The sequence below is a fragment of the Polypterus senegalus genome, chromosome 4 (genome assembly GCF_016835505.1).
Source record: "Polypterus senegalus isolate Bchr_013 chromosome 4, ASM1683550v1, whole genome shotgun sequence".
NCBI classification, from domain to species: Eukaryota; Metazoa; Chordata; class Cladistia; order Polypteriformes; family Polypteridae; genus Polypterus; species Polypterus senegalus.
In genome coordinates this window covers 254,045,710-254,073,029 of record NC_053157.1, presented here as the reverse complement: position 1 = coordinate 254,073,029, position 27,320 = coordinate 254,045,710, and the positions used below count along the sequence as shown (strand labels likewise).

General features: G+C 45.2%; 1 protein-coding gene across 1 annotated transcript in view; it reads right to left on the bottom strand.

Annotated features, from left to right (window-relative positions):
• Window positions 1-2,069: 2,069 nt before the first annotated feature.
• The window catches only part of LOC120529056 (E3 ubiquitin-protein ligase TRIM16-like), a 32,273-nt gene continuing 7,022 nt past the window's right edge, over window positions 2,070-27,320 (bottom strand). Inside the window, exons 3-8 of the mRNA XM_039753116.1 lie at window positions 26,946-27,152; window positions 16,859-17,009; window positions 12,834-12,899; window positions 6,472-6,966; window positions 5,658-5,763; window positions 2,070-2,133 (exon numbers count right to left, since the gene is read on the bottom strand). Coding sequence (XP_039609050.1) covers window positions 2,070-2,133; window positions 5,658-5,763; window positions 6,472-6,966; window positions 12,834-12,899; window positions 16,859-17,009; window positions 26,946-27,152 — 1,089 coding nt within the window. The remainder of the gene's footprint in view (window positions 2,134-5,657; window positions 5,764-6,471; window positions 6,967-12,833; window positions 12,900-16,858; window positions 17,010-26,945; window positions 27,153-27,320) is intronic.

The window sequence follows — 27,320 nt, the reverse complement described above, 5'->3', positions numbered from 1 at the left end:
GTCTGTGATCTTTTTATATTTTCAGAACTTCTGCTCTGCTTACTTTTAAACAGGTTTTTGTGGCTGTCGTGTCTTCAATTCACATTTTAGTTACTAAAGCTTCACTGTATTTTGGTTTTTCAGAACAGAGGAATCAACTGCACCAGGAGCTTTGGCCCTAAAAACTGCAAGAGATGCCTCTACCTACGAGTGTTGAACAATTCAGGTCATTAAATAGCAGTTCCTTCTCCCATCCCTCCACCATTACACATACTCCTCCACTCATCCCACCAAGCTCTGTCCTACTCCCTCCCAACTCCGGCTCGCTTGGCGAGTCTCCACCAGTCCTTTCAATAGTTTTTGACCCGGAAGTGCTTCTGTCCTTCCAGCCACGTGACTCGTCTGCACTTCTGGGTCAGATGGAGACTTGTGGATTCCTTTGTCTTCAGTACTTCTCTGATTCCGTCCTTGTAACTCAGGAGTACTTCCAAGCTATACGGAAAGTACTGCAGCGTCTCCTGGCAGCACCCACGGCACCCAGCAGGGTAACTCCAACTCCCATGGTGCCCTGTGGGAATCTGGGGTGCTTCTATGCTGCAGGAGCATCTCCAACTGTACCTGCTTTCCCCCATCTTACTCCTTTGTGGGCGTCCCGGCCGTCCACCACACCAGACATGAAGGCTCTCTTCTTCACTTGCAATAGGACTTTCAAGTCTTTTGGGATTCGTGATTTGCTGTTGTGAAAATAGCGCATTGAATTTGTGAGGACTGTGCTATCCACTCAGAACTTAATGTAGACTGTGACACAGCGGCTGAGTCCCTCAATGTCCTCTTTCTCAGTTCATTTTCCTGTCAGATTCCACAGAGGCCTCCTTCTCCATTCCTGCAAGGTCCTAGCATGGGCTGGCAGCTGCTGAACAATGGATTTATATGTGGTGTAACACTAGATGGCGCTATACCAGCGCTTAACCTGACACACAGACACCAAGAAGCTGTTTCATTTCTCTTCTTCAAGTAAATAGTGGCCAAAGCACCTCCATGACAATAAACACAATACTCTCCAAATCACTCCTCCACACCTCCCAGCAAGCTCTGTCCTCTACCTCCCAACTCCAGCTCACTTGCTGGGTTCCCATCAGCCCTTTAGATAGTCCTTGTCCCGGAAGTGCTTCTGTCCTTCTGACCACGTGACTGACTGGCATGAAGAAGTGACATTTTCTTCTTGGGGGCTTCTGCCCTCGTGACTACCTTGTAATTCCAGGATAAATGGAAAGTATGAGTCCCCAGGTTCTTCGACAGCTCCCCTTGGTGGCACCCAACAGGGCTGAGAAACCGAACTCCAAGTCCCAAGATGCCCTGTGGGAATCCAGAGCACTGCCACACTGCAGGGGAGCTGCCATCTAGTGTTTTGGGGAAAGCAGTGTCCAAAAATATCTGCCTTCTCCCATCCTTCCATTCCAGGGTCATCCTGGCCGAGTTGAGCAAATTATGGTCTGATCTGCCCAAAGGTGGCAAACAAACAGAGTTGTAGGCCTCTTTAACATTGGCATATAGCAAGTCCTGGGTCCTGTTGTCTCTTGTTGTGCAGTGGTGAGAGCGGAGGAAACTGAAACACGGTTTCAAACACGGTGCCCCCATTACCCGGCATAAATACAATAAAATCGAGCCACAAATAACCTGAAGTATGTAAACCTTTATTAAACCTGTAAACCTCCCTGAACACTCAACATCTTTCTTAAACTAATTGTTAATATTGAAATATTTCCTTCAAACACTAAATAATAACAAACTTCAGCCATCATATTGAGCGACTAACCACAATAATCACAGAACACAGGTACAGTTTTGCAGGAGGCCATTCCCGATTCACTGACTCACTGAGTCGCCGTTTGATCGCGCTCTCCTCAGACAAACCACTTCTCCCTTCCTTTCATGGCTTTCTCTCTTCTCCTGGCACAGGCTGTCACCCTCCATGGGTACGACATTCTAATTATGACATATGTGCAGGTGCGATGGGCCTCAATCTCCGCACATTTCACATCTCCGCACAAACAACAACAACAATTTATTTTTGTAAAGCCCAACATCGCTCAGGGAGTGCAGCAATTGGCTTTAACGGGTCCCATTTTTGACAGCTCCCCCAGCTTTGACTCCCTAAGAAGACAAGAAAAAACAATAAAATGATAAAGAAACTACCCTTATAGGGAAAAAAATGGAAGAAATCTTGGGAAAGGCAAGAGAAAGACCCCCCTTTCAGGTAGCAGAGCGTGCCATGGGTGTCAAAAAATGTGGTAAACACAATCCAATACACAGAAGAGAGCACAAGTAATCCTCTTCACAGATCTTGGTGGCCATTCTGTCATTGTCACCACAGGAGCACAATACAATAGTATGATAGTAATAGTACAAGCTACAAAGCACAATGCAAAATGAGATTCTATTGCATATGAGTCCTGGAGACCTCGGCCATCAAGCTGCCTCGCCCCTACTGGCCATTTCACAGCTGAGTCAGTGCTGGGCTGGCCAATCAGATGAAAGGACCCATCTATCCAATGACTCCATAGGGAGGCAAACGACTTGGCAGGTGGGCCGTGGCACCAAGGGCCACATGTGAGTACCGAGAAGAGAAACAGAATTATAACAAATTTTAGGGCCAAATTATACCTATCATGTTACTTCTCTTTGAGTGCTAATGACAGACAGTCTGCAGAGTTAATCAGCAGCTCTAGGCAGGGTGTGCTAAACTGAACTCATAAGTCTTTAAAAGCTGAGACTGAAGGGCCATCTCTTATAGAAGCACACAGACCACTCCACACTTTAGGGGCCCCTGTAACTAAAAGCTCGACCTCCCACTGTTATTTTATTAATCCTTGGAATCCTAAGCAGACCGGCATCTTGAGATCTTACTGTGCGCTCAGGTTTGTAAGTCGTGATAAGTTCAGACAAGTAAGCCGGACCTTGGCCATTTAATGCTTGATATGTTAAAAGGAGGATTTTGAAATCTGCCCTGAACTTAATTAACCGGGAGCCAGTGTAAGGATGTAAGAACTGGAGTTATGTGTTCGTATTTTCTTGTTCTTATAATCATTCTTGCAGCAGAATTTTAAATGAACTGAAACAGCGATTATAAAGAATTATTTGAATATCCAATGTTCAAATATAAAGAACGATTTGAACACTGCATTGCAATAGTTAATTCTACTAGAAATAAATGCAAGAATTCATTTCTCAGCGTCCTGCATATTTTGAAAACACCTTAATTTCCCAACATTTTTAAGACGGAAAAGAGAACTTTTGGATCACTTTAAATGACATGCTAGAGTGAAAGAGAACTCGGAGATTGTGGGCTGATTCAGTAAAATGAATGGGGACTCCAACTGAGTTAAATGATGACAGAATATTGTAGTGATCAGCGTCATTCCCTCCAATAATTAACATCTCTGTTTAAAGACAAGTAGTTCTCATCCATCCACTCCTTTAATTCACTAACACGTTGTCACACACACATGCTTGGGACGCAGCTAACGGGCTCAATGACGTGGGATAACACAAAGAAAGTGGAATTTTACAGGGCATTAATGTCAGAAGAACAGAAGAATAAAACGCACCGTTTGAAGACTGGCAGACGATTCCACACACACAATAACAAAGCCTTTACTTCCGACCTCACCTGATGACTACACTTCCGACCTCAACATTCCACGTCATTCCCGCTCGACCTTCTTCCCAGCATTCCCTCTGCATTCAATTTCCTGCCAGCTTCACTACAGGAAATCCTCTCACTCACTGCAGCGTTGTCCTCTTCTTTGATGATGTACAAGAAAGAGAAGAAAGTTGAACAGAAATAATGCTGGGGTCTCCAGTCTCATATGGATCTGCAGACCCCCTCTAACTTCTACTTGTCCAAATTGCAGACATCCAGCAGACGTTCACATCGATCAAGGGAAACAGTTCTGAAGAAGAACAATGCTCACCAAATGTACTTTACCTTTACACTTGCATTTATTTGCTTACCGGACACTTTTATCTAAGATGACTTACAAATGAGGTCATAATCGAGTAAAAATCAGTCTCGGAGACTGTTGGGAACAAGTGTGACAGATCAAGGTGACACAATTGATCTCCACAAGTGAAGAGCTCAAAATAAAATACAAGAGAGTTACTGTTCACAAGTCACAAAACAGACAGAACTTCACCAAACAGGAGGGTCTTTAAATACTTTCTGAACTTATTGAGGGAGGCAGAGGTTAGGAAGGAGGTGGACAACTCATGGAACGAGTCTGGACTGAGATTTGTAACCACACAGACGGTTATCAGCAGGGAATCAAGGAGGAGTCCAAGGTATTAAAAGCCAATAAAAGGTCAAGAAGGACAAGGACCAAGTGAGAGAGAAGCAGCATCTTCAATGTTTTAGGAGGTGTCTCTCCAAGCAGTTTGGACGACCGGTGACTTTGCTGCTCACCATCTACGCTCTCACATTTTAGTGCTCTTATTAAAACTGGGTGAGTTTCTGCGTCACAAGAGACAGAACCCTTGACCAATGAATGAGATGGACCTTTACTTCCAAACGTCAGTCCCATATGACTTTTGCTTCCATTCATGAAGTGTGCCGATTTCTGCCAAAATATTTAACAATATTCTAGATGAAAAATACACAAGGTTTGCACATTTAGAACACAGAACTGGATATCTGACACGTGGATTATATGAGATTCATTGTGAAGATGGCATCTAAAGAGGACCCCAACTTCCCCCCTAAGGTCTTGACTCAGTTTCTTTTGATTTTTCCATTGTCTTAACCACAGTAAGGCACTGGCTCTACTGGAGTCCCAGTGAACTACTAATTGGGACAATGATCAACAGTAATGACCTCAATTCTGAGAGTCATCCATGCTGGTGAAAGAGACACTCAACTTTGACCCACTGAAAATCTGAATCAGAGGTTAAAAGCTGTAATAAATCTGTCTCTTAACACTCACTTTGTGGAACAACTCTTGTGGAAATGAAGGAGATACACACATTGACTTAATGTTTCAGTTGTTTGGTAACATATGTGCTAAGGTGGGCCATTTTGAGGCTGAAGAAGTTTGAATTCAGGGTTTATGTGGACGTATGGCCTCAACTGTACAAACATTAAAGCTGTGTGTCAGAACATTTTTAATAATTTCTTAATTATGTACCGAATGTCATGTTTCATTCCTTCACTCTCGCTTTTGAATGTCCATCAGCCAGCCGTCTCACAGCTCCAAGGTCCTCCCATTCCACTCCTGTCTCCATCTTCTTCTTTGTTGAGTTTGCTTCTCCTTCCCATGTCATTTTGGGCTGATAGGTGGACTGACAATCCTGTGATTAGTCATGTTGGTGGGGTGTGTGTGTGGGGGGGTGCTCTGGCCAGAAGGGGGCACTCTTGAGAAGTCCATGAACCCAAATGAGGACCAAGTGAGTAGAAATAGCACAATACAAGTTCATTTTATTACAAGTACAAAATGGAGGACAAATACACAGCGTAGTTCAAATGTAGCGGACCACCCCAAGAAATGTAGCGGACCTCCCCAAGTATTCACTCACCCACCAATGAGCAACACGCCACTCCTCCAAATATCTGCCACCTTCCTCTTTCCACCTCTCGTCAGCTTTGCTTCTCCCACCGTTGGTCCACCTGACTCCTAGCTTTTTACCTTGTGTCCAGCAGGCTCTTCTGGAACACCAGCCATTTCTCTGATGTGATCTGTGCCTTGACTAAGTACACCAGGCCATAGCTCGACCCAGCTGAGGCTGCTCCCCCTGCAATTCGATGGGAGGGCCCAAAAAGAAAATGATGGAATGTGCTCCTTGTCCCTCAAGATTTGACTTTGGAATCAAAGAGGAGGATGCTGGGAAAGGACTGGAGATATGGACCACCTCAAAATGTGGGTCTTGACAGATTGGTGGATGCATCAGGTGATGTTTTGTCAGATTTCATTCCATTCCCATGGTAAAGTGAGCTTCACAAGAACTTTTAAGAGGCATATTTTTCAAATTTTAAATATAAATTTTTATTAAATCAAAAGAAAAGGAACAACAAAGAGACGTGTTGGATTAGAGAGCTCAGTGCAGTTAAGAAGTGACCCTCACCCGAGTGACCATGAAGGTGAGCAGAGCGTCACATCCAGATGGCACTCAGCCAGTTTACCTTATCTGTAGATGTGATGTGGACCTTTGTGGCCCAAGTGTTAGTCCATATAGTGCCTTTCATGAGATGTCACCCTCGTTCATCATCCCTCACACACCTTACATGCCTGGCTGTTCACGTTTCAAAAAAAGAAGCGATGGAGGGTTGTCCTCACTTGGCTATAACACTTCCGAACTTAAACCTCACCCCTCAGCAGTCAACCATCCAAAATCATCTCAGTCACAAAGTGACCTGCACTCTTGGGGACATCAAGCGACTGGTCGAGGGTACCAGTCAGTGGTCACATGACGTCAGATGGCAGATTGTTACACTCGGGTTACGAGCGAGCCAAAATCCCGGATAGAGGGGCTCAGTGAAGGAGGTGTTGAACCTGTGCAGGATGGTCATTGTGTGTGAGACGCTATAAAATGACACAGAGCCAGCAGGCCAGTCCAGATACACACCTACTCTGGGGCTGTGGGGGGCGCTGATTAGAGTCATCATGCTATTGTGACACACAAAGGACCATGACTGAGAACAGACCAAAGCCCAGGACTTGTTGTTGTATCCAAGACGGCACTCATCACCGTTTCCTTTCCTGCCCAGTCCTTTGTATGCGACTCCCATCGCCATGACATCCCCACTCCACTCCACTTCCCAGTAACAGCGAGTCCCAGTCAGAGCCTCTTTACACAGAACTTGCTCCCACCAGTCGAACCTGTCAGGATGATTAGGATATTTGGTCTTTGTCTTCTCACATGTCACCTTCTTGTTCCCTTCAGACAGACGGAGGACTCTGTGTGCCGTGTTGATGTCCAGTGTGAGGGGACAGAAGTCTGAAAGGAGAGAAAAGAAAACGAGTGAGGAAATCTGGGACTGGGGGCGGAGCACAACACAGACAATTAACAAGAACCAATCAGGAGCTGCGCTGACGAGCCTCAAGTGCACACCATTTCAGAAACATCAGTCAGAAAGGAATTTAGACCCTGGAACAGATGAAGAATGGACAATTGAAACACAGTTAAGGTTATGCTGCAGGACCCAATGGTGTTCATCTAATTCTGACCCTACAAGAAGGTTCTAGGCAAACATCTGGTGTGCTCCCAATCCTCAAGATAATACAATCAAAAGCTTCACATCAGTGCTTTTCAATGCGCTTTTCCCCCCATAAATGTATTCACGACCCACCAAATGGATTGTGATCATCAGGGCGGGAGGTAAGGGACCGTTCCCCTTGGGGAATCAAGTGTGATTGTTTGTGCAGGCGGGGGGATTGAGCTCGATCTACGTGACCCATGACCAGTACAATAAATGGCAGCTCGCTACCCACCAGTGACAGCGTCTGACCTAAAAGTGGGATGTGCCTCATTGGTTAAGAAACACCGTCTCTTAAGTGACTACCAGCTAGCATGCTGAGGATTTTGATTTTTGACTTCATTAGTGTGTTGAACACCATGCAGCCCAAACTGCTGAAGGAGAAGCTCCAGTCGATAAGGGCTGACGCTATGACTGTGTCCTGGATAATGGACTACTTAACTGGTAGGCCAAGTGTGTCGGACTCGGCTATGAATACAGGGTATCCACAAGGGACTGCACTGGCTCTCTTGCTATTTACCTCGCACACCTCAGATCTCATATCATCTGCAGAACACGGCCATAGTTGGGTGCATCAGAATTGTGAAGGAGAATCAATACAGGGCACCAGTGAAGGACTGTGTTGAATGGTGCAGAGCTCGATATCAAGACGGGTCAACAGCATGTCATGTGTGTGAGTTCTCACGTACCGGTGAGTCTGAAGTCATTTCAGAGGGTTCAGAAATAAGTCACATGAACATCAACAAAATTGAAGAGATGACTAGAACATTAAAAAGATCTCCAAAAGCGTCAGAGTGTTACGCCACTACGACACAAGTCTCTTGAAGAAGAGGACCTCAACGGGATGAATCTTAAATTTATTTGGTACACTCCTGTCAGTTCTTGTGTGGGTCAATGTGATTCCCGGGTTGCCTCCCTTTAAATCTCAGGACATTGATGGTCATGAAACTAAAGACGGTATGGACCAGGGCAAATGAGGACACAGAAGAACCAGACTGGTGCAGAATTACTTTCAATTTATCAATGTGTTCAGTGTTCAAAAATCAAATAAATGCTTTACTTCTACTGAATAAAAGATCCATAAAATCTGTGCATTTGTGAAGATAAAAGCCAACAATAAAGAATCATCGAGTTGACTTTCCTGCCAGCCCAATGCGTCTTTCTCCTTCCACCTCCCCAGCTCACCCATTGGGCCTTGCAGTTGTGCTGAGACACCAACATCTGTCCCCCTCTCTCTGGCTCTCATCCCAATGACAATTTTTCAGCATTAGCTGGAAATCCATCTTCTCTACACCACCCAGTCCCCCCAGTGTCTACAGGACTCCTACGAGGACACCCTGTTGCTCTCCACTTCTACATAACTGTTCAACGAGGGACGATCCACCCCAGAACTCTGGTCCTCTCGCTCCCTCGTGGGGCCCACTGACCACCGGCCTCCATGCCACCACCCTGCCTCACACTTCCAGGTGTTTCCATCTTTACACAATCGTCTTTCTAATCTACTCAGGCTCCTTATTGGTCCAATGGGCATGGTGTCCTAACCAATGGCACACTTACATGCAGGTGCAATCAGCCACAGACCCCACATTAAACACCCACATCCATGGAGCCTGAGTGCACAGTTTAACCAAACTTGCACCATGGACCCCATCGTGTTCTACCACAGTGTTGGAGGGCACCTGGAGGGTCAGTCAGCAGTGATTCGCAGTGCCCTGGACATTCAAGTGGTCCCATAATGTATCAGAGAGAAAACGTGGAGCTCCGTTGACCTTTTGCTCAGTTTGAAGACAGCAGCCTGTAAGACTCTTGGGGTACTGAGTTTAGGTTCTCAAATGGTCTTTTAATGGGCACGGCCGTGTTCGCTTCCCCTCTACAGGAGGACCCTCTTCATTTATCTTACCAGCCCTACTTGGACCCACTGATGATCGATTCAAAGGGTTTCTGAGTAGTGATTTGTCTGTCTACTTTCACTTATTTAAAGCTGGATTTAATTCAAACATCAGAATTTCTCATGGGCTCACCACCTATGGGAGGGGCCAAGGAGGTTGGGTGCAGTGTGAGTTGGGTGGTGGCCGAAGGCGGGGACCTTGGCGGTCTGATCCTCGGCTACAGAAACTGGCTCTTGGGACGTGGAATGTCACCTCTCTGAAGAGGAAGGAGCCTGAGCTAGTGCGAGGTTGAGAGGTTCCGGCTAGATATAGTCGGACTCACCTCGACGCACAGCTTGGATTCTGGAACCAATCTCCTTGAGAGGGGCTGGACTCTCTACCACTCTGGAGTTGCCCCCGGTGAGAGGTGCCGAGCAGGTGTGGGCATACTTATTGCCCCCCGACTCGGAGCCAGTGCATTGGGGTTTACCCCGGTGGACGAGAGGGTGGCCTCCCTCCGCCTTCGGCTGGGGGGAAGGGTCCTGACTGTTGTTTGTGCGTATGCAGTTTGGAGTATCCACCCTTTTTGGAGTCTCTGGAGGGGTGCTAGAGGGCATACCTTCTGGGGATTCCCTCGTTTTGCTGGGAGACTTCAATGCTCACGTGGGCAATGACAGTGAGACCTGGAAGGGCGTGATTGGGAGGAATGGCCCCCCCGATCTGAACCCGAGCGGTGTTTTGTTATTGGACTTCTGTGCTCGTCACGGATTGTCCATAACGAACACCATGTTCAAGCATAAGGGTGTTCATATGTGCACTTGGCACCAGGACACCCTAGGCCTCAGTTTGATGATCGACTTTGTGGTCGTGTCGCCGGACTTGCGCCATATGTCTTGGACACTCGGGTGAAGAGAGGGGCGGAGCTGTCAACTGATCACCACCTGGTGGTGAGTTGGCTTCGATGGTGGGGGAAGATGCCGGTCAGACCTGGTAGGCCCAAACATGTTGTGAGGGTCTGCTGGGAACGGCTGGCAGAGTCCCCTGTCAGAAGTAGCTTCAACTCCCACCTCCGGCAGAACTTCAACCACGTCCCGAGGGAGGTGTGGGACATTGAGTCCGAATGGACCATGTTCCGTGCCTCTATTGTTGAGGCGGCTGACTGGAGCTGTGGCCGTAAGGTGGTCAGTGCCTGTCGTGGCGGCAATCCCCGAACCCGTTGGTGGACACCTATAGGACCTTTTTGTCCTGTGGGTCTCTGGAGGCAGCTGATAGGTACCGGCAGGCCAAGATGAATGCGGAATTGGTGGCTGCTGAGGCAAAAACTCGGGCATGGGAGGAGTTTGGAGAGGCCATGGAGAACGACTTTCGGACGGCCGAGGAGATTCTGGTCCACCGTCCGGCGTCTCAGGAGGGCGAAGCAGTGCAGTGTCAACACCGTATATGGTGGGGATGGTGCGCTGCTGACCTCGACTTGGGACGTTGTGGGTTGGTGGGGAGATTACTTCAAATACCTCCTCAATCCCACTAACATGCCTTCCAATGAGGAAGCAGAGCCTGGGGACTCTGAGGTGGGCTCTCCCATCTCTGGGACTGAAGTCACCGAGGTGGTCAAAAAACTCCTTGGTGGCAGGCCCCGGGGGTGGATGAGATACGCCGGAGTTCCTTAGGGCTCTGGATGTTGTAGGACTGTCTTGGTTGACACATCTCTGCAAAATCGCATGGACATCGGGGACAGTGCCTCTGGATTGGCAGACCGGGATGGTGATCCCCCTCTTTAAAAAGGGGGACCAGAGGGTGTGTTCCAACTATAGAGGGATCACACTCCTCAGCCTCCCTGGAAAAGTCTATTCGGGGGTTCTGGAGAGGAGGGTCCGTCGGATAGTCGAACCTCGGATTCAGGAGGAACAGTGTGGTTTCCGTCCTGGTCGTGGAACAGTGGACCAGCTCTTCACCCTTAGCAGGGTCCTGGAGGGTGCATGGGAGTTTGCCCAACCAGTCTACATGTGCTTTGTGGACTTGGAAAAGGCGTTCGACCGTGTCCCTCGGGGAATCCTGTGGGGTGCTCGGGAGTATGGGGTACCGGACCCCTGATAAGAGCTGTTCGGTCTCTGTACAACCGGTGTCAGAGCTTGGTCCGCATTGCCGGCAGTAAGTCGAGCCCGTTTCCAGTGAGAGTTGGACTCCGCCAGGGCTGCCCTTTGTCACCGATTCTGTTCATAACTTTTATGGACAGAATTTCTAGGCACAGCCAGGGTGTTGAAGGGGTCCGGTTTGGTGGACTCAGGATTGGGTCACTGCTTTTTGCAGATGATGTTGTCCTGTTTGCTTCATCTGGCTGTGATCTTCAGCTCTCTCTGGATCGGTTCGCAGTTGATCTACGTTCCTACCCTAACCTATGATCATGAGCTATGGGTAGTGACCGAAAGAACGAGATCGCGAATACAAGCGGCTGAAATGAGTTTCCTCTGCAGGGTGTCTGGGCTTTCCCTTAAAGATAGGGTGAGAAGCTCAGTCATCCGGGAGGGGCTCAGAGTAGAGCCGCTGCTCCTCCGCATCGAGAGGAGTCAGATGAGGTGGCTCGAGCATCTGATCAGGATGCCTCCTGGACGCCTCCCTGGTGAGGTGTTCTGGGCACTTCTAACTGGGAGGAGGCCCTGGGGAAGACCCAGGACACGCTGGAGGGACTATGTCTCCAGGCTGGCCTGGGAACGTCTTGGGATTCTCCCAGAAGAGCTAGAAGAAGTGGCCGGGGAGAGGGAAGTCTGGGCCTCTCTGCTTAAGCTGCTGCCCCCGCGACCCGACCCCGGATAAGCGGAAAAGGATGGATGGATGGATGGACATCAGAATTTAGATTCATTGTGTTAATTGTTACATGAAAATTTGGTTTTAAACATCTTCGATGCCATTTCGTTTATAACGGGAGTCACCATTTTTATCCACCCATTGCTAGGGGGGACTCCAGGAGGGGTTAAAAGGTCAGCTATCACATTACTTTCCTATCCAAGGTTCTGGACTGAAACCACCTTCTGCCTGCACCCTTGCTAGACGATGTCTGGTTCATGTTTCGGTAGTTTTCCCAGTTTTGACCTTTGACAACTGCTCTCTTGTAATGTTCTTGTACTCCGTGACAAGCTGCCTCACAGCACTTCACCCACAACAAGTGAAGACCAATGGAGTTGTTGTTTCAGTCCCAAGTCGTGCATCTGCACTCAGCGCTGTAGGCCTGTTCACTTCTCTTTCGTCATGACCGGACACATTCAGAGGCACGTGATACTCGCAAACCTTCTGAGAACTTAACAAAATGCAAACATTTCTTATGTCTCCGATATTTTACTTTGCTTACTGTGCATTTTCTGCCACGTGTGGCCTCACTGGTCTACAGAGCACACATTCTCTTGATTTTCTGTACTATTTACTTATCAGCTCCTTATTGACAGATGACATTAGAAAGTGGATGGAGGTGAGGGAGTGAGCGTAACAGGAAGGGAAGAGAAAGAAAAGAGAAATAAAAGGACCGAGAAACAGAAGAAGAGAAATCACCAAGGACTCACGTGACGGCTGAGCCTGGTGTAGTTGGCAGGATACCACTCGATTTTATATTTCCTATAAGTGACATCACTTGATACGTAAAGCTATTTGAGTCTCTTTTCCCAGGATACACCAGTCACATAACCAGCATAGATAATAAACGATGAGCAGTTTTTGTTCTGATGATCAAATTACTAAAATCACAAACTCACATTGTAGAAACTCCTCTCGGCTCTGAGGTTCAGGAGACTGCAGGGTGCAGGTTGGAGCTTCATGACCTGAAAATAAAGAGAAAAGAGAATAGAAACTGTGAAGAAGGCCTTCTGTTGGTTAAATAAATGTCTACCCGTGGAAGTGTGTGTGTCTGTCTGTCTGTCAGCCTTAGGCTGAGCCGCTCATAACACAAGTGAGGCGAGCACGTCGACAAAACGAAACCTCCAAGGACAGACAACATCGCTTAGCCGATAACATCGGCGACATGATATCTCTTTAACTTTTCCTCCCGCCGTTCTCCCTCTGATGGCACCCAAGGACCCTGACAGGGTTGTCCCTCAGGACTAGAGACCCCATGGATCTCTCTGGGTGTCCATACAGGGGCCATGCCTGAGCACCACTGCCATTTTTTGTACTGGGAAAGGAACTGTTCCTGACAGTCAACCTCCCCCAGTCTGTCCATTCATCTTCCACTCTGATTGGGTTAATAATGAGCAGCATCCTGGAGGGGGTCACATCTTGAAATACAGTGCCCATCCGTTATGGCCTTATGGTGTCTGGGCCAGGAATCGCACTTCATCCCAGTCAGGGTCCCGTACAACAGAGTCTAATGTCTGGGGGAGCAGAGTCTCGAACAACCTAACCTGTCTTAGAACTGAGGACAAATCCTAAGACCACTAAAATGATTTATGGGTCAGCCTCGGAGGGCCTGCCGTGGGGGCTGTTTAAGAAGACCTTCACTGGAAGTCCCCATTGTCTGTCAACCAGAGACCGAAGAGCATGGAGCACCATAGTCTACAGTCTGAAAAGGCAGGCACTGGAGGACATCCACACCAGTTTTGTTTGAACCTCTCTCTTCCTTCATTTAGGATGAAATGGAGTCCTCAACACTTTATCATGTCTCTCTTGTCCTTCTTTTGTGACAAGCTATAAGGTCACACTGTCTTCGTTTTTGTTACGATCCTGGCTGCTATGTTTGAATTATTGAATATAAACTGTTGATTATAACTCAAGGGATGTTATGTTCGGACTCTACAAGGCACTCGTCAGACCACATCTGGAGTCCTGTGTGCAGTTCTGGTCATCGGACTACAAAAAAGACATAGCAGCACCTGAAGCTGTGCAGAGGAGAGCAACCAAGTGCATCATGGGACAGTCTCTAGCAGAGCAGACTAAGTGGGGACCTAATTCAGGTCTTCAGAATCTCAAAGGTACTGATAAAGTGGATCCAGCAGATTGTTCAAATACTGGAGGACACTAATGGAAACTAAGGAGAAGTGCATGTAGGCCAGGAGGATTGTGGGAATCGGACACAAACTACCAAGACAAGGAGTTGAAGCAGAAACCTTGAAAACGTTTTAATAAGGAGCTGGATGAGCTATTGGAACAACTTCACTATTAGCTGGATGGGCTGCTGATTTCTTCTTCGTTCAGCTGCTCCTATTTAGGGGTCTTCCATCTCCATCTCTCTCTGTCTTTTACATCATTTTCTGCCACACTGACTGCCTTCATGTCCTCCCTCACCACATCCTCTTTGTCCTCTTGCCATCCTCATCATTCTGTCCCCGATGTACCCCTTCATCTACCCTTTTCACATGCCCAAGCCATCTCAGTCTCGCCTCTCTCACTCTTGACCACACTGTCGTACGCTTGTTGTCCCCCTGATATACTCATTCCCAATCCTGTCTACCCTCGTTGCTCTGAGTGACAATTCTAGAATCTTCAGCTCTGCCACTTCTTTTTGTCAGTGCCACCATCACCAAACCCTACAACCTAGCTGGCCTTGTAGACGTTCCCTTTCACTCTTGCAGATATTCTTCTATCACAAATCACTCCTGACACTCTTCTTCACCCAGTCCACCCTGCCTGAACTCTCTTCTTCACATCTCTGCCACTCTCTACATTGGTTTGGACTGTTGAACCCAAGCATTTCATTTGTCTACCTTGCAGTCAGGAAGGGCACCTGGCGTAAAACCTGTGCCAAATCAAACTGATGATCTCCTCTAATTTGTCTTCTTATAAACCCATTTTAGAATAGTAAGTGAAGTCCTTCTTTCAGGTGAGGAGTGGACTACAGATCAACCAAGAGCTCTCTGTCTTTAGACTCGGGTGGTGAAGGAGAAAGTCAAAGGGCTTGACAGGTGAGGAGGTGCAGGCCTGAGCTGTGTGGGTAAGGTTCATCAAGGACATCGAGCCCACATTGAGGATGATGATGACGATGAAGATTAATATTTGTCATTAAAATCCCGACCATATCTGCTCATTTAGGGTTTTTTTCGGAAATACACAAATCAATCAGCTGGAGCCTCCATGAAGGGAACTAGCAAAACAGATAGAAGAGTTTCCACAATGCTGTTGATTAGAACTTCATTTCCTTAAATAACATTTGTGACTGCTTGTGGTTTACTTGTTTATGAGTGATTTTAGTGTCTTAAGTGAGATGTGCACCTGAATGTGTGTGTGTGTGTGTTACCGTGAAGTAGCAGCGGTACACTAATCAGCAGGCACTGGCTGGACAACAAGCAGGACACCAAAGGGAGCAGGACAGTCTTAGAAGGTGGGAGAAAAGTAAACGTCTTTGTCAGAACCAACAGCGAGACCGAGGCAGCTGGCAGAAGAGGGAAGGGGACGCCATGGGAAGTCAAGCAAAATGACCCCTCTGATTGGCCAACTGGACAGGTTAACCGATTCTGCCAGGTTGTAATCCGTGTCTTTCTGGTTGACTTCTCATTGCATCCATAATGATAATAATCATACATTTTATTTATTTATATAGCGCCTTCACAGAGATTAAGATTGAACGGCAGGGTATACAGTATATAGCATTGTACTAAACCAGATAAATAAATAAAGAAGAATAAGATTTAGAGAATTTCAGAGGAAAGCCTAATAGACAACATCATTGATGGTCTGCACACGCACACAGCTTACACGAACATCTTAACATGGAGGTAAACTGAGAGAAGGGTAATAAAGTCAATTCCTGAACAGAGGAGTTTTAATGGCTAGCATGGCACAACACCCTTACTACTACAGCGTGAAGGGGAGAAAGAAGACGGGATGGGCAGCAGCGGCCAGGCTGACACTGCAGAGAGCGAGCGAGAGCGAGAGAGCAGGACCAAGGGCTGCGTCGGGGTTCTGGGTTGTCAGCTGTTGAGGAGAAGCCACAGGAGCTGCGGGGCGAGCAAAACGTGGTGGCGTCCTTGGGAAGGGCAAAGCGCCCTGGAGAAGCGATGCTTCTGGAAAAGGTGGCAGTTCGGGGTCTGCATGTCAGACTGGACGTGGTGAGGTGTGCGCTTGAGATCTTGAACTCCAACAATACTTGATGAAAACTGGGATGATTTTTAAAGATAAAAGTTTTATGCTTTTATGCGTTTTGCGAAGTCCTGACGGGAATGTTTTTTGTCGTTGTACAGCAAAACAGCCTTCTCGTGTTTGTTGAGTGACCCATTTTGATGACTTTGCCTCCTTGCCTGGTCCATCTTGGCTCTGACTGCTGCTGTGCCCAAGGTTGCTGGTAGCATCACAACGCCTCCATATCAGTGAATTGAGTTGGGTCAGTTTATTTGAATGGCCACACCACTAGAAGATCAGACCATAATAAAATGTCACTAATTCATTCATTATTGAACTTGGATTGAAAATTAGCAGCTTGAAGACTGCAAACTCAAAAATAATTAAATAATGTAACACCAACAAGGAATATTAAGTAGTCATGAAAAAAGTAAAACTCTTTAGCAGAGGAATAGGTTTTCTGTATGTTCAATACAAATGAAAAGATTTAAAGTCATTTTGTCAAATCCACCAACCAGAAAGTCCAAAACTAATGAAATTCTCCACAGCACTCTTTTTAAGAGGGGCAGAGTAAAAAACACACATTCACCAAGTCAGGGGTCGAGAAACTCTTAGTACTGGGTGGGCAACGTCACATGTCGGCTCTAATGATGGCCACCAGTTCGGTTAAGTGTCCCCGCCCCCCTCGGCGCTACATACAAATAACACAAATTTAAAACCACACACTTACACGATGGTGTCAGTTTCACGACGTCCTGCTGATTGACTTTCTCCAGTTGCTTTTTCAGACAGGACATCTCCTTTCGCATTTCCTCAGAAGAGAAATCAGGGGTGACAGTTATGCCTCTATCAGCAGGAGTGGCACAGAAAGATGAAAAAGTCTGTATGGGCAGAGGGAATGAGACTTTAGAGAGGAGAAATAACAAGAAACATCTATTTAAAGCAGCTCTTCTCAATTGAAAGATCTCTGTGACAAACAGACTGCAGGCATTCACGTGAAGGGAGCGCTTTTCTCCAACGTCCAGGCTTGGACAAGGTGTGCAATGCCCCACTGTGACAAGAGGGGGTGCCAAAGCTAAGCGCATTGTCTCTTTTCTCTTCCCTACCTTTAAGAAACAACCCATGGAAGGGCAAGTCAGCCACGCCCCTACAGAAGTAAGCCACACCCCTTCATGTCAGGATGGCACAGAGCTGTGGGCTCATGGAGGATGGTGTCTTCATCCCACATTCATGAACTTCCCAAAGCAGACGTGATCGAGAGAGCTGATTGTTTAGAAATACTTTAGAAAAGCCATAGTTATTAGGCCCGACTTCATTTGGACCACTGCATGCTCATGTTTGTTACTAAACAGGGCGGCACAGTTGGCACCCCAAATTTACTTTGGTTCTCCTGGTCCTTACTTTCTGCCTCCACTCTTCACTATATATATATATGAATATAATAGAATAATTCAAAAATTCTAGGGGCCTCTTCCCCCTGGTTGCTTTGCTCGCCCACCCCTGGGTTTGGTTGACCGGATATACAATTTTAAGTGATTGTTATATTCATGGGAATTGTTACATATGCATTATTTTCACTTTTACTTTAAAACAATATTTGGAATGAACTTTTCTTCATGATCGCATTGATTCTGTATTTTGATTCGTACCAATGCAACATATTTCTGCTTGTTAGTGAATATCGTTTCTTTCTCTCTAATAAATAAAATGACTTTCTCGAATGTTTGTCCATGCTCTTTCTTTTTCACTTTGTCATTAACGTGTCATCTAGATGTATAAAATTATAATTTGTAAGAGCTGAGAGCGTACGAAGCGTGTCTGCCCAAAGCATTCACACGACTGAGGTTAGATGACAACGGTCTTGTTCGAAAATAGTTGTAAGTGTGGCATGACTTGAAAGAATCTCACGTGAAAAGTCTCCGTCTTGCAGGACTTCATACCGCGCCAACGTTTTTGGAATCTTTTAATCCTCACTGGCCAACACGAATTAGATGATCTTTTGTCGCTGTTCCGTTATTTCACCGAGTAATAATTTCCGTTTGTTTGCACTAACGTGATCTTTTCTATCCTTTTTTTGAGACTTTTGTACTTCCATTATCTCTTAACGTGCTGTGCATGTGTACTGCACCAACATTTTTGAATTCTTTACGACGTTCTAATTTGCCATCAACTCTTTATTTTTTATTTCCAGCCCCAGGACTGGACGCGTCTCATGGGACATATAAGTGTCTCTCCGAGAAAATCACGTCTCATCTCCTTCCAAGATTTTTTTGTTATATTCGAGAGATTTGCCATCTCTTGCCCTACAGTATGTGTACCTTCAGCTCCTTTCCTCCATGTGTGTCTGAATGTCTTCTCACACTCCATCATCATCACTGAGGCACCTTTCTCATCTCCTGTCCGCTTTTGTACTTCCAGTCTTTGAAGGTGCCCATCTTGGCATGCCTTCTGTGCTGTTTCTCCTCTTCGTGTCTCTAATGATCGCACTTCCTCTTCCAGTCGTGACACCAAAGCCAGACTGACCAATCATATTGCCCTAAGGCAGGGATTCTTAAACCTTATTGGTATTGCAGCCCAATCCTGCCTTTTTAGTGTCATCGAGATCCATTCCTAGTTGAATGCCTGGATGTTTGTCGCCTGTTCTGTCTTGAACAATCTGGGGGATTGCTGCGTGATCAAACATGATAGTCGGGGGAATGTCGATCGTTTGTATAACCTGCGGCCAACTACTTCGACCCACCTGACAAACCATCCATCCGCGAACCTTTACTATTAACATACAACAGTAACTCACAGCCCAGCAGAGGAGATGCACGACCCGTGGTCGAAGAAACCCTACTGCGAAGGACAAGACACACACACAGACCTTACAGTTTTAGAATAAGATAGATATATATGTATACATGTATATATATATATATATTTTAGACATACATATATGCAGTGTATAGAGGGGCATCCCTCTTGTAGATCGGAGCCAGATGTGAAATCAGAGGATCGGAGCCAGATGTGAAATCAGAGTCCACTCACAACTGCATGTGAAACCAGAGACCCCTTGGAGTTCGGCGTGCACTTGCAGCCGCACGCGAGTTTTAAGACCCCTTAGAGATTGGAGGAGTGTGTGCACGACTGTACGTGAAACTGTTGAGTGAGGGGAAGGGTCTTCTCACTTGGAGATGCAACTGCTTGTGAAACCAGAGACCCCTTGATGATTGGAGAGCGCTCACAACAATAAGGAAATCACCCATGAGCTTCGCCAGTTTCTCTTTCCATTTCACAATGTGATCAAGAAGGGGAAGACATTTTATGAACCGAATGGATTCTTCCAATACGAAAGGAGGTCAATGAGATGTTGTAGATTCAAGAACTGCTGAGACAGATTTCATTGTTAATCTCTGTATTGGAAGTCTAGGTATAATATGTTAGACAAGTAGACAGGGGTGCTATTTGTCTGGTCCTTCTTTCCCCCAACTTGAAGACTGTAAGGAGATAAATGAAGAAGCTGCAGAAAAGTTTAGGGTGTCTTTTAAAAAAATGAAAATGTAAGCAGCCCCCCTATCTTGTGAAATTCAATTTGAGTCAATTTGACTCATTCTTCAACCGACGTGCCCAAAATATCGTTACACAAACAGCACAACACGCAAAGCAATGAAATGCAAACTAGTAAGCAGAGTGCTGACCACCAAAAAATGCCACCAGCATACTGAATCTTCAGATGTACACAAGACTGTACAAAAGTCTTAGACGCTTGTAAAAAATGATGTAAAGTGGACATGCATTCCAAAATAAGGACGTGAATAGCTTTTATTGATCAAGCAAGTTCTCAAAAAGTGCAGCAGGCAGAACACAAAATAATTCAGTGGTTGGTGTGCCCACCCTTTGCCTCCTCTCATTTCCACTCTTATGCAGTTTTTTTGCAGGTCCTCTTGGTGTGCCTCTTGTGTACTTGCTGTAGTTACACTGGTTGTCTTCCTTGTAATTCCAGGTTTGCCTGACGATGTGCAGAGCAGGGCTCTGAGGTGGCCATACCTTGGCTTCGTTTTATGTGTTTGGGCTCACAAGGGCTGATCAGATGCCTCCCTGATGGTACTGAATGGCGGATAAGAATCTCAAGCAGTGAGGACTGCCAACAATGTCACTGAAATCACCAACTCCCTTTGTAGAAATGCAGCCCCGAACCTGCAGGGAGCCTCCACTGTGCTTCACTATTGACTGCAGACATTCATCTGTCTACCATTCACCAGCTCTTTGGTGGGCACTCAGGGCTGTCTTACCAGCATTATAGGACCCCTGGGCAAAGCAGTGTACTGGTGGCCCTGTTTTGATAGTATGGATCATAAAATCCCGAAAATAACATCATTTCTACTAGATTAGAAAAACATTTATTATAAATGTTAGTTTTGGATCATGAAAGAGTTAACCAGTAAAGGTCTAAGCCTGCATATGGAAGCCACCAATATTTTCTTTAGCACAAAGCTGAAGGAATATCAGGAGTCATAAGGTGGTAATTAGTTTTAAGACAGCTGGACATTGAATAAGGTGTTGGGGATGGACCAGCTGGCTGTACTTGGACCCTATGGAAGATGTTGGTGACTGAATTTGGGCTAATGAGGAATGATTAGAGAAGAAGTCTGAACGATAAGAAATGTAAGAAAAATGTGGTACACACTTGATTCTCTGCTCATTTCATTGAATTGAGATGGCACAATGCCTTTTCCAGTATGATGGAGCACCGGGGCCTTAAGGCAAAAATGACAACTGAGGGGCTCGGGGGAACAAAATATCAAAATTTGGGGTCCATGCATGGGCAGACTGGCCATTAGGGCATTTGGGCAATGCCTGATGGGATGCGAACTCTGGTCTGGTTATGGGTCGGCCATTTCATGAAATAAACTCCATGTACTGTTTGACATTAAAATAAATTTTCTAAACTACTAAGCATTATCTGTCTGGTACTGCGATTTATATAGTCCTATATAATATACCTTATAATATACGTCATCAAGTTGTTTTAGTTGTCAGTATACAGCGTTGCAGCAAATAATTAGGTCCAATCTGCCTTTTGCCAATGTCTTTTTTGATACTATTACATTCCGGTAAGCATATACATTATTGCAATATATTTTATCTCATCCCTTAAAGATAAGGTGAGAAGCTCAGTCGTCCGAGAGGGGCTCAGAGTAGAGCCGCTGCTCCTCCGCATTGAGAGGAGTCAGATGAGGTGGCTCGGGCATCTGATCAGGATGCCTCCTGGACGCCTCCCTGGTCAGGTGTTCCGGGCACGTCCAACTGGGAGGAGACCCCGGGGAAGACCCAGGACACGCTGGAGGGACTGTGTCTCCAGGCTGGCCTGGGAACGCCTCGGGATTCCCCCGGAAGAGCTAAGAAGTGGCTGGGGAGAGGGAAGTCTGGGCATCTCTGCTTAAGCTGCTACCCCCGGGACCCGACCTCGGATAAGCGGAAGAGGATGGATGGATGGATATTTTATCTCAAATCTAGTATTTAAATTCTTCGGTATTATTAATTAGTTACTCCGGTTGAACCTCTTAACTGATGCTGACTAGAGCACTGGCCTTGCCTACAAGCTCCTGCTAATGTTGCCCGTGTCGTAAGTGCTGTGTGAAAGATCATTGTCTGCGTTGAAGAGAATCAAAAGCCAGCTGAGAAGCACAATGATGAGAGAACATCTTGAGGCGTTCATGTTGATGTCGGTGGAGAAAAGTATCCGAGCCAAGCTTGACACTAACAGTGTTATTGATGATGTGGCTGATAGAAGCAGCAAACTGTGTAAGCTACTGGCCTACTAGGGTACTGGCACTTGGACATGACATTGACATTTGACATGGACTCTAATAACGTGTAAGCCGTCTTACTAAAATTCTCTTTTTTATTAAATGTTATCGTCACCTCACTCGTTGAAGGATGCCTGGGCTGGTTTTGAGTCCTAGTCCGCTCCTGGGTCCATGGCCAGGAAACTCCCCACTGAGAACTTGTGGTCAATCCTCAGGAGGTGGTGGGTGGACAAATAAAAAAACCCCAATTCTGACAAACTCCAAGCATTGATTATCAAGAATGGGCAGCTGCCATCAGTCAGGATTGGGCCCAGAAGTTGATTGCCAGCCTGCCAGGGTGAATTGCAGAGGTCTTGAAAAAGAAAGAAGGGCCAACATTGCAGATATGTCATATGAGATATATATCTGTGCATAAACTTTATGGAATTGTCAATGAAAGCCTTTGAAACTTCTGAACTGCTTGTCATTCTACTTCGGTGTACCAGAGAAACATCTGACCATCCCTGAGAGGACTAATCCCTACTTTCTGTGGTGATGATCTGTGTCACCACCACCACCTGATCAAAGCACCGTGCAGTCACGACATTGATGGATGGAAGGCCAGAGGTCCACATGACTGTCATCGTCTAATTCTTCCACGTGAAGCCTGTAAACCTGAGGACTGACTGAGATCATTTACGTTAGGTAGAATGTCTAGTGGGGTCTGCAATGAAAAAAAGTAGAACATTGATGTTCTTCATTCAACATAAATGTTCTCTTTCAAGCAACTTAAGATTAGTCATTTAGTGTTGTAGCTTGAAATATTTGGTTTCAGATCTCAATCAAAGTAAAAAAAAATGTGTTTGTACCAAAGTAATTTATGCTGGAGGGAATCAACATAAAAATCCTATTTCAGTTACCCTCATATTTTCGGTTGTTCGTGTGCCGTGTTTGAGGGGCCCTTTGTATTTTCTTCCGGTCAACCTTTCCAGCGTGTTGGCTTTCCAACTTCCAAAAAAGAAGAAGACTTTCCCGAGTGGAGTTCACGTGGCTGTACAGGTCTGGTCATTTTCAGCAGCAGACTTTTATAACGGAGGATTTCTGGTAAGTAACCCTGCTTCTCAACTGTTACTTTTAAGAATAAGAACTCGTAATAAAACAAACTTTCAAGAAAGCTGTAGAAATGTTTAACAATTTGTTGTTGTATATTTAAGATTTACACTGCATAATGCTTGTGTATTTGCACTAGATTTTTAAATAAATGTAAAAAGTACAGCATTGGAATGTGTTGTGTTCATAATATTTCTAATAGCATAAAAACAGGTTACGACCAATAAACCATTTTAAATTGTAACAACTTAAAAACAGATTTACTTCAGCGTAAAACACGTGAATTACACCCAATTACTCTAAATGATTCGCCTCAACTTAAAAATTGTGGGTTTAATAAGATAAAAAGAACTCGTAAATTGGTTCAGACTGAAAACATTAAGTGATTATTTTAAGTTGCACTTTTCTCAGCGTGGGTGGTCTCGTGGCCTTGGAACCCCTGCAGATTTTGTTTTTTTCTCCTGTCCTCAGGGGTTTTCTTATGCTTTTTTCTGTCCTCCCAGCCCATCAGCCCTTACTTTTATTCTTTGTTATTTGGCATCGCCTAATGTCATCTTCATTTTTTATAAACCTTTCTTTCTTCATCTTGTAAAGCACTTTGACCTGCACCACTTGTACGAAAATGTGCTATAGGAATAAATGGTGTTGTTGTTGTTCCCCCAAGATGCTAGATGGCAGCAGCCCTGGATATTGGTGCCCATTCTGGAACTGGCAGGGAAGGCCAGGAATTGCGATCTGGCAGTGCGGCCCTGCTGGGGTCCATGGGTGCCACACGAGGGCGCTGCAAGGAGATACACTGCCTGCTATTGGGACTACCGCGTGACCACTAGAAGTACTGCGAGTCCTCAATTAAAGGGTCCGCACTCCCCTGTCTAGGCAAGTCAGAGCTGGGAGGAAGGAAGGCAACACTCGACTGGAGAGAAGAGACGTGAATTGGAGAAGAGACAGCAACTTGTTTTTGTGCTGAAGTATTGTGTAATTAAACACCCTTTATTTGGACCCGGGACTCTCTGTGTATTTGTGTTTGAGGGGTTTCTGGCACCCCCTACCCTTCACACTGTTTATGTCAGAGGCTTTTTCAATTGGACGATGAGCCTCATCTCAGTGACGATGTCTGAATTCATCTGGAAAGCATTAGGGAAGCAGGTCTTATTTTTAGGAGTGTGTTATAAAAACCCCTTTAATGCAGATTATAACTTCAATACAATTCTTTTTAGTAATAATATTGAGGGAACTTTACAGGGGGATATTATAGTCACGGGGGGCTTTAACTACACGAATATTAACTGAGACGTTTCAAATAAAACAAGACTTTTTAGAAGTTATCAGCGACTGTTTGTTAACACAGCATGTTAAAGAGCCAACACGGGGTGACGCCTGTCTGGATTTAGGATTCTGTAATAATCAGGATAGAATTGAGGGTCTCGAGGTGATTGGACCACTAGGGTCACGTGACCGTAATATAATACAATTCTCAGTATTTTGTAAGAGTGCAGATGCAAAGACTAAAATTGTTAAGTTGAACTTTGGTAGGGCTAATTTTGAGCAGATGTGACAAAGTCTAAGTAGGATAGACTGGGATAAGACAGTCGAGGAGCAGTGGAACAGGTTTAAAAATGTTTTACATGTAATGCAGGACAGATACAGACCTAAATTTGGAAGTAATAGGAAACTAAAAAAAACTCCACGATGGATTAATAAAGATTTAAAAAAGAAGTTGCACAGCAAGAAACTGCTTTATATGACATATTAGACTAATGACTGCAAAGTGAATTGTAGAGCGTATGAGAACATGAGGGCAACCATTAAGAAGGACATCAGAGAGGCTAAAAGACAGTTGGAGAGGAATAGAGCAGATAAGGCGAAAGAAGACCCCAAGAGATTCTTTAAATAGTAAAAGAACAGTCAAGGAGGAGGTCAAGTTCATCAGGAATAGTAAAGGGAATTAAAAGATACAGTGAAATAGCAGATGCCCTAAACTTACATTTTTCTGAAGTGTTCACAAGTGAGCAAGTGGATAACCTCAGAGCAGTAACAGGGACTACTAAGGAGGTACTGAGGGATTTGGAAATTGTAGAGAGAGAAGAGCTGCTCAGATTAAATAAGATGAAATCAAACAAATCACCAGGCCCAGATAATATTTATCCTCGTGTTCTTAAGGAGGCTAGTGAGTACAGATATAAACCTTGACACACTGGGGAAATTCTGAATACCTGGAAAATGGCAAATATTATCCCGTTATATAAAAAGAGTGATGGGGCAGATCAAAGCAACTATAGGCCAGTAAGCTCAACGTGCATTGCAGGAAAATGAATGGAAGGAATTATTAAGGATAAGATTGAGTAACACATGGCAAGGACAGGACAGTCAGCATGGGGTCAGAAGAGGGAGGTTGTGTTTTACTAACATGCTGGAATTCTATGAGGAGGCAACAAAAAGATGCCACCAAAGTTATTATTTATCTGCACTTGGTGGTGTCCAGCAGGGGTCAGTGCCGGGGTCACTGATATTTTTAATAAAAATAAATGATTTGGATAGGCTGGCTAAGTTTGCAGAAAATACCAAGATAGATGGATTAGTAGATAATTAGAATCCGTTATATCATCACAGAAGGACTTGGATAGCAGACAGGCTTGGGCAGATTTGTGGCAGATGAAATGTAATGTCAGTAAATGTAAAGTATTACACATAGGAAGTAAAAATATTAGGTTTGAATACACAATGGGCGGTCGGAAAATCGAGAGTACACCTTATGAGAAGGATTTAGGAGTCATAGTGGACTCCAAGCTATCAACTTCCCAACAGTGTTCAGAAGCCATTAAGAAGGCTAACAGACTGCCAGGTTATATAGCGCCTTGATGTGTGCAGAACAAGTCACAGGAGGTTCTGCTCAACCTTTATAACACACTGGTGAGGCCTCCTCTGGAGTCCTGTGTGTAGTTTTGGTCTCCAGGCTACAAAAAGGACATAACGGCACAAGAGAAGGTCCAGAGAAGAGCGACTAGGCTGATTCAGGTCTACAGGGGTTGAATTATGAGGAAAGATTAAAAGAGCTGAGCCTTTACAGTTTAATAAAAGAAGATTAAGAGGTGACACGATTGAAGTGTTTAAAATTATGAATTAAATTATTCCAGTGAATCAAGACTATGACTTGACTTTGACTAAAATGAGTTCATCAAGAACACAGGGACACAGATGGGTAAATTTCACACTGACAATAGGAAGTTTTTATTTACCCAGAGAACCACAGACACTTGGAGTAGGTGACCAAGTAGTGTGGTGGACAGGAGGTCTTTAGGAACTTTCAAAACTCCACTTGATGTTACTTTAGATGAATTTAGTAGGTAGACTGGGCTGAATGGCTTGTTCTTGTTTAAATGTTTCTGATGTTCCATATTGGAGATATCAGGTGAACAAGGAACGAACGATGAGCTCTTTCCTGTTATAACCACTAAAAACGCGGAGCAATTGAGAATGAAATCTAAGATGTTTCGACTTTTACAAAGTAACTAGGAAAAGGATGGAGTTAAAGGAGCCAGCAAGTTCATAGGCCGAGATCCGAGCAACATAGCAACAATGCTAAGCTGTAGTCAAAATATTCCTCAAACCACCAGCTTGTTTTTCTTGCCTCTAATGACTGTGAAGGTTCGAGATATGTTTCGAAGTTAATCCATCACTTGGGTATCGCCATTTATTATACTCGGGGAACACAGCAATCACATATTCAAGGGAGACGCAGCAAAAGTCCTTTCAAAATGGTGCTGAGACAATGCACCATCAAAACCAAATCTCTATATATAGTAAATATATATGAAGAGTGTGTATAGAAAGCCCACAAATACACTAAATGTATTGTTGGCATGTAAAAATGATGATTCATCGTGACATTGTAGAACCTCATCACGCTTCCAGTTTTGATGCACCCCAGTCTCTCACCTGCATGAACTCTTCCTTCAGCTCAGCGTCTTTGCTCTTCAACTCCTCAATCTTCTTCTGCAGGCGCTCCATGATTCCTTCAGTCTTCTCCACATCTCTCTTTAGTTCTCTGATTCGCTTGGCCATTTTCCTCTGAGGTTTCTCAATGAAGTGATTCAAACCAGTGAACTTCTTCTCCTTTCCCTTCACCTCCTTTTCTGCAGACATCTGATTGGATGGACACAGACACTGAATTGAGTCGACTCATAAACATTTTCCTTTCACAAGACTCTTTCTTGGCATTTAGGTACCAAAGATTGTGAGCTGGAGATATTAAAAGCCGGGCTGGACGTCTAGTGTGTGGTCAGCGCAGTCTGATTTCATTAAATTTCATTA